The sequence below is a fragment of the Xenopus tropicalis genome, chromosome 3 (genome assembly GCF_000004195.4).
Source record: "Xenopus tropicalis strain Nigerian chromosome 3, UCB_Xtro_10.0, whole genome shotgun sequence".
Lineage (NCBI taxonomy): Eukaryota > Metazoa > Chordata > Amphibia > Anura > Pipidae > Xenopus > Xenopus tropicalis.
Window position 1 is genome coordinate 57,489,310 of NC_030679.2, and position 8,369 is coordinate 57,497,678.

Here is an 8,369-nt window from a genome sequence, read left to right on the forward strand (position 1 = left end):
AGAATATTGTTCAGCCTATGACATGGAATGGACATGGACTGGGGAAAGATATTTAATAACCATGGTAGCAGAAAAAAAAACAAGGTAAGTTAAAATTTTAATATGAATAACAAATTTAACCTTCAAATTATTATTATATATATTACACAAAAACATATACACATACAGTACATACATGCACACACAAACCTATACCATGCTTGGATGTAACATGAGTAAACAGAATTACAGAGGATATAAATAAAACTCAGTATTCAACTGATGTGTTTGACCCTGTAGCAAAACATGAGTTTGCCTTGCCCAGTCTTTGTAGTTTCACATGTAAAAATGACAATAAAACAATGTTTCTTTACTATGTTCTCACTAGTCTGTTTGCTGCTCAGAGGAAACCTTAGAAACATTGGAGTCTTGTTAAACACCACAAGTTAGTGGTAAAGGAAAATAAGGGGAGTTTAAAGAGCTATTGGTAGCTGTTAAAAAGGGAAGAAAGCAAACATGGGATTTAATAGGACAGCCCACATAAAGTAGCTTGCCATGTTGAATGGTGGGGGTTGCCTTGACTGTTCCTCAAATAGCAAGGTAGTTCCTGGCATTAACACTGCACCAGCAACACTTTGCTAATTAAGTAATCCACATTAAAATGTCTATTTATGGGTTTGAAATAAAAGTTACAAACTCACTCTTCAAAACATTTAATTGCCTTTTGTTTAAAGGTGTATAATGTTGGGATTTTTTTTCTAAATCTGCTCTAGTTCTATACAAAGATTTTGGTGTATAACTCTTTTTTATTTCACTGCTATACCACAGTTAGAAATACCTGTTTTACATTTTCTCTACCAGCTATGCTTTAGGGTTTGTGCTCACGAGCATTCCTTCCTATCTTCCACCAGAGGGGAGCGCAGGAAGGAATGCATTTTATATTTCTGTATGTACCTGTACTCACACAGGCGCATATAAATGCCCAACTCAGGTAAAACACCAACATGCGCCTGTGTAAGTACAGACACATACAGAAGTGTGAAATGCATTTGTTTCTTCACTCCCCTGTGGTGGAATGCAGGAGAACACAGAAACAAAAGAGCCCTAACAGTGTTTGCACAAGCACTTATTTGGGGCACTGGGAACCGGTCATGGTTTTTAGCTTTGTGCACACCTTGATGCGTGTGCTAACACATTACAAAGGTACTGGTGGCTAAGTAAAATGGCAGGTCTGCACCAAATGCAGAAGAATGAAATATTTCTATGCTCACATTTAATTTATACTGTATGTAATGTATTATTCAAAACCCTAAAGGCCATCTAATGACTAAACTGTTACCCATAAAACAGGATACCTATACCTGGACACAGTCAACCACCTGTTTCATGTTACTCATGTAGCAATGTTAAAGGCTTAGATCATCATTTCATCAAGTATAACTTTACATGTGATAATACAAGACAGTGGCTACACATTACCACTTAAGTCTACTATACCTAGAAATATTGTTACGTAGAAAAAAGCTAAAACATTTAAAATATACCGGTATATGTATATATGGGTGAAGACCAGTCTTCTTGCGTAAACAAAACATAAAGCAATTATTTAAAATGTGAACACAAAAAGTAACAATTACATCCTCTTAATTATACACATGAAAGAACGACTCAGGAACTGTCGTTGAAGTGTAAACCTCTAACTTGTAGGCTAAAAACAATGGTCGCACGAAAGATCGCAAATCGCCACGTGTGGCCCTTTTCGGCGATTTGCCGAAATCGCCTGCGCAGCGTGTGCCATCCCACCGGCCACTTACATTTTCTCCGGTGGGATGGCAATCCGGGGACATAAGTGTACCGCGAACAGGGAGATTTGTCGTGGGCGACTAATCTCCCCGTGTGCCAGAGCACAGTCCTGGTAATTTACAACAGGTATATAAATCTGTAACACTTAAAATATATACCTAATTATTTAACAAGACAGAAGGAACACTTCATACACAGTGTTGTTTAGTGTATGAAGTCTAATATGAAAAGTTCTTGAGGGTGTAGGGTACAAGTGTTTTTATTTAAACCTAGTGCTATTAAAACACAAGAGTAAGCTAGTCCCTACCTCAGCAATTAATACTCATGTAACATTAGACTTCCTTCTGCCTTCTAAAGGCTTAAGCACTCTTTCAAACCTCACCTCTCTAAGAGAAATCAATGCTCAAGGGAAGGGAAAAATCTTGATTAAAAGAAGGTCTTGCATTAGACTCCTGACAATTTTTGCTACTAGCACATTATTTTACATGGGGATAATTATTTGTCAGCATATTTCTCCTTAGTCGCACAACTGGAAGTAGCAATAGTTGGTCAATCCAGGAAAGCTCAACACAAGAATAATAGATCTGAGAAAACAAAAAGAAAAAAGGTTTGCTTGGATTCACAAAGAAACTTTGAACCAAGCATCTAATACAGGAGTATGATCACAGGAGATTTTATTCATGAATAAAAACACTATAACAAATGCAGCATTTAACCCATTATTGTTCCACAACATGCAATAAAAACTATATACACACACTAAAATCTACCATATTCATTTAAAGAGGAACTAAACTAAAGAAATAAATAGGATACAAATTGCATTGCATCTTTGGCCAACATGGCCCTTCTATCTGTAAATGTATGCCTCTAAATATTCCTCTATCAGCTCTCCATTTTCTTTTTCATTTTCACAGCTTTGGGTTGTTGTCAGTTGCTTATACTTAGGGACCAACCCAAAATATACAGTTTATATACACACACACAGCCACAACACAATGCAAGGATGGTTAGCAATTAAACAGAGTAACACAAAATGGCAGCAGAGAAACCAGCGCATCAGAATGCATTAATTGCATTAGCTTCTATAATAAATTTAACCTCACTTTCTGTTAATGTTTTGATTTCCAAGGAACCTTAAGCACAGCATCAACAGCAGCCCAGAGCATAGTTAGTAAATATTTACTGTGTCACTGTCAAACGAGGTCAAAGATGGGGAGCTCCTATTGACAACTGAAGGTATGGATAATTAAAGTTATAGTGGTTGCTAAATATCTGGTAAAGTTTTATATGTAAAATACATCTCTCACCATTACTTCAACTTTAAATATCCTATAACTTGATGGTTCACATCATAATTCCACTTACCTCTATTATCTTACCTTGTCTCCATTCCTCTAAAATTTTAAGATAATAAAAATATTCAACCTTTACATACATATGTTTGCATTCCCCTATGCGCAGGGTACTATAAACAATATGGGGCCATATTTAAAATAAAAAATACACCACACATTAATGGGTAAAATCACAAATAGTTATAAAGCTGTAATCAATCTAACTGCGTATACAGCAGGGTGTAACATTTTATGAACAAATGATGTGTTAGGAGTCACAAAAGCAGCTTTTGAACACCAAACCTTGGCATAATTTTGGCATTTGTAAGACATTAAAAAATAGTACACCATTATAAATATTGGAATTGGAACTTTGCAATGGATGCACAGGGTTAGTTTTAATTATTAAAATGGAGCTTTATAAACATGTTATTTATTTTATACCCCTTATTATAATTTTTTGAGGCCAATACATGTATGGAACATGTTATAAAGAATGCTCAGGACTTGTTTTCTAGTCTAGTCTAGTTTAAAAGTCATTTAAAAATGAAATAGGATTGTTTTGCTGTAATAAGGATTAATTATATTTTTGTTGGGATCAAGTACAAGGTACTTTATTATTATTACAGAAAAAAGGAATCATTTTTTAAAAATCTGATTTAATTAAAATGGAGTCCATGGGAGATTTGGAGCTTTCTGATTAATGGATGCCATACCTATACTAATGTTAGACAAGATCAAGGTCAATAAAAGGAGATCTGGATACATTTTCTGAAAAAGTGGATAGCGGTGTGTTCAGAATGGATATAGATATACAAGTGCAATATTCATTTTTGTGACCTTACCAGTTTCTCTAGATCATCAGTAAGAATTACATTTTTCATCAAACGTCTTGACAATCTATTTTTGGCAGCTTATGTGCTCAGTTAAGCATAAATAACAGTCTTACTAGTGATAACACATGAGAATGGAGTCAATAATTATATAGTGAATTCCCTTCAGGCAGACATTGATTTGAAATGCCTCAAGGACAGTTTATGTAAATAAAATACAAGTAGCACAAGAAAAACATCGAAAAAAATAAAAAATAAAAAAAATCATTTTTCAAGAAAACACCAGCCAAACAGCTAATACATGGTCTAAGTATTTTTACCTTCCTAACAGATAATGCAATACATTTTTTAATGGCAAAATATAATGATCTGCAAGAAAACACCCAATAAATCAATCATGAAAACCTTTTAATGTCTGGTGGGTGGGTACTAAAAGGTGCATGTTTGACTCCCTTATCCCTAGTGCAAAACACCCATGCTGTCCCACAATGCATTGCTATAGATAATAAGATTATCTTTTATAAATGTACCAGATGTATGTTTGTCCCAAATGTGTGATTTTCCTACATAAGAAAAGTTCTTCTCAGAGCAATAACATTAAAAAGTAGGGATAATTATTTGGTTGCAGTGAAATAACATTTTAAAAAGGTCAATTTGTTGTACCTATACAGAGAAAAGTGTGTTTTAACAGGACCTTAGATGCCCTTTCTAAACCTCTGAATAGTAAAACATCATGAATACCCATTTTAGGACTCAAAGATTGGTATTCCAACAGATCAAATTTCTCTCAACTCAAAACAGTGGAAGGGTATGCGGAGCAGCAGAAGAGATCTTCCTTAACACTTACTAAAGGTTAACATGTATTAAGACATGTATTATAATATCTATTAATATTTGCAGTGCAAATAAACCAACAGCCATGTGCCTTGGAAATAATTAGAGAGCAATTTGTTGTACTTTCTTTAGATTTGAATGCCTGGCCTACAAATTCAAGTCTCATGTTTGGGTTAAGGTATGTAAAATTAAAATAAAAATTGAAAATATTTTCATTTCAGCATACATTTCAACAATCACAAGTTTATTCAGAAAGACAAGTCTTATTCTATGTTAGTATTTTAAGCCCAAATGTGCCATATGTAAATGAATTCTTCATGTACCATTCATAATCACAGATTAGGAGAAAGACATTTATGCATCACTTTTAGAAAAATACAAAATTAGAACATGAAAAACAAATTTACAAATATCTTTTCTCAAGACAGTCATTTAGAGGTGAAACAAAATATTTATCTGTTTCTAAAAAGATCTTTGCTGAGAGCTCAACTGAGAATTTACAACTTTTCTAGACTAATTTTTAATTCTTAAAATATTGCTTAACATAAACCAAATAAATGTATATACAGAACAATAGGCAATATTAACCAGTTTCTGCAGGACACAGATATACTTTGAACTACTAATCTTTGACTATACAATCTGCAAAGTTTTGATAATGCTCTTCTAAACTCACCTTCTGTGCAGATTTGGAGGGACTCTTATTCTTACTCCCTTTTGGTCTACCCCGAGGTCTTTTGGGAGAGGGTTCTCCAGCTGTTGGCTCCTAAGGAGTGAAATAAATCTGATATGGTAAAAGGAATTTAATGTGGGAAATTATTTTGCACTCTACAACAGAACTGAAACCTTTTTCTCTCATGATATACTGTACTGCTAAAACCTCACCCTGAAACATATGTAACCAATGTTTAAATCCTATGATTTGCAGGAAAGAAAAACATTTACACACTGAGATGGGTAATAAAAAGTTAAGTTCTGTACTTAGAGAGTACACAGCAGTAATATCATTTAATGCACACAGAGAGCAAAAAGGGGTTATGCATTTTGTTAAAGTATTTAGACTAGACTTTATAGACATACACAATGGTGTCAATGTTAAGAGGCAGGTTTATGTGCAGTCCCTATTAAAGAGCAAATTCATTTCTAGTCTAGTGCTGACTAAAAGTTGTGCACAATGCCCAATGGCTGACAATTTTGCAAATTGCATTTTTAGCAATCAATACAGCTTTCAGAAAGACCATACACTGTGACTACCTGAATAAATGTCAAAGCTTTTTTTATATGACCCAGCAGATTTTACCAGATGAACAAAAATTAAAGAGTTTTTGGTTTTTTTAACAGACAATTTCTAAAGAATTGGGCTTTGCATAGGGTTGTGGCTATAAAAAAACAACAACAACAACTAACTGCACTGCATGGGACTTTGGAAGCACATTACATGATTATCAAACATAAATAAAACACTTTTGGCTCAGCAACTAGATTGCCCCCCTCTTCAAAACGTTATGTAAATGCTGTATCACTTCCTAAAGGAAGAGGTGCTTTACAGAAACGTTGAACAGCACTTTGAGCAAGTTGTTCCTTTCTGTATGTTAAATGTGACAGATCAATACATCCCTTTTAGCACATGGCAACCCCCATAAAGCCTGAAGGAAAACCACAAACAAGTGAGCCTTCACTAAAGTCCTGTTTTAGCAATGCCGGCACACACCAGATAAACTATTTATCTCTGGGACTTGGACAGCTCTTTTTCCCTCCTAAATAATAATGGCTAGTACGGGCAAACAATAAAACAATGAACACTCCGGCGACTGTTTATAGACGGTGCAAGTACAAAAAGAAATACCACAAAGACACGTGTAGAACTTTCAGTTAAATGTCCTGCTTTGTTTCTGTGGCCACAGTATGAGGAAGCTGAGCAGCTCAGGAATGGACAGGTATTATATATATATATATACGGTATATATGTATATATTATAGGTGATGTGCGTTTAAATGTACTGCAGATACCATTAAAAAACATGAGTTAACATTTAATCTTAACGGGGGAAGGGGGGAGAGTAGTGTATGAACCGGTGAATAATAGGGGCCCCCTGCACCCACAGAGAGTGCTGCTCCTCAGTGAGGCTCACAGGGCTGTAGGTGAGGCGCCCCTAGCCGGTGGCTCCCTGCTGTGTGTGCCGCTGCCTGAGGAGAATGCTGGCGCGGCAGTGAGGAGCAGCTCAGCCTATCAATGTGTGCCGGGGCAGTGCAAGTGGTTAGTCAGCTCTGTGCGCGATTCTATGAATGAGAGAAGAATCCCCATGCACAAGGCAATGTGCGCGCCTACACACAAGTGAATGTATCAATGCGTGTGTGCAACACAATTGTGGGCGCACTGCGGGGCAACAGATAACCGTGTGCGTAAGTACAGTGTGTATGTGTGTGTATTTTTGTGTGTGTGTTGGGGGGGGGGGAATGTGCGGTACTGACTTTTTGCGGTTTCCGGGGTCTCCCTCGCCCCCTCTTCGGAGACTGTGAGGGGGATGCAGGTTGCTCCGCGGACGAGGATTGGCGGGCTCCTTCCCTTGAGCTCATGGTGAGTGTGTGTGCCCAAGCCCGGCGATCTGTAGCACCTTAAGGGATCCACACGAGGAGCCGCCGAACCGGACGTCCTGCTGCTGCTGCGGCTGCGGCTGTTGTTGCTGCTACTGCCAAAGCGAGTGAAGGGAAAGAGGAGGAGAGCGAGGGAATCTCCTTTAATACACTGACCAGCAAGTCAAGAGGGGCTCACACAAAAGAAACTGCTCAAATGCCTCACTGTGGGATGGAAAGGGGAGATCAGGCACAGGCACTGAACTGATAGCTGATCGATATCTGATTAGATCTGATGAGGGCAAACAAGGTCATAGGGCACAGGAGGTAACTGGAGAGAGGCGAGTTCCCTACCTACATGGAGCTGGCAGTTAGTGTTAGGAGAGGTTAGCACATTTAAGTATTGCTGGATGCCCACACGTGTGTGTGATTTGGGGGGTAAGGGAGGGCTTGTGTTTGTGTGAGTAGGGCATGTGATTTAAGGCCAGCCCACGGATTAAAGTGGGATGGGTAAAAAAAACACCTTTACCCGTGGGTGGAAAAAATAGGAGGAGGCAGGGCGAAGGAGGCAGCGATCAGAGTCTGGAGAAGCGCCAGATATAACAGAAATACAGCAGCGGCAGCGCCGGGAGAATCCACTGAAACAAACTCACGTGGCTAGTGCAATTAAAGCAGCCAGTGGCCCCATTCCAAGCTAGTTAAAGGGACAGGCTGGGGGAATCCCTCAGCTTCCCTCTCCTTCCCTCAGCTTCCCTCTCCTTCCCTCAGCTTTGCTCTCCTTCCCTCAGCTTCCCTCTCCTTCCCTCAGTTTCCCTCTCCTTCCTTCCCTCAGCTTCTCTCTCCTTCCCTCAGCTTCCCTCTCCTTCCTTCCCTCGGCTTCCCTCTCCTTCCCTCAGTTTCCCTCTCCTTCCTTCCCTCAGCTTCTCTCTCCTTCCCTCAGCTTCCCTCTCCTTCCTTCAGCTTCCCTCTCCTTCCCTCAGCTTCCCTCTCCTTCCCTCTCCTTCCCTCA

General features: G+C 38.4%; 1 protein-coding gene across 2 annotated transcripts in view; it reads right to left on the reverse strand.

Annotated features, from left to right (window-relative positions):
• Positions 1–8,045, reverse strand: part of hmga2 (high mobility group AT-hook 2) — a 58,028-nt gene extending 49,983 nt beyond the window's left edge. The window contains exons 1-2 of one of the 2 annotated variants that reach the window (XM_012958527.3): positions 7,259–8,045; positions 5,463–5,552 (exon numbers count right to left, since the gene is read on the reverse strand). In XM_012958527.3, coding sequence (XP_012813981.1) covers positions 5,463–5,552; positions 7,259–7,363 — 195 coding nt within the window. In that variant the 5' untranslated portion in view covers positions 7,364–8,045. The remainder of the gene's footprint in view (positions 1–5,462; positions 5,553–7,258) is intronic. The other variant, NM_001113874.1, reaches the window with a different exon arrangement.
• Positions 8,046–8,369: the final 324 nt, after the last annotated feature.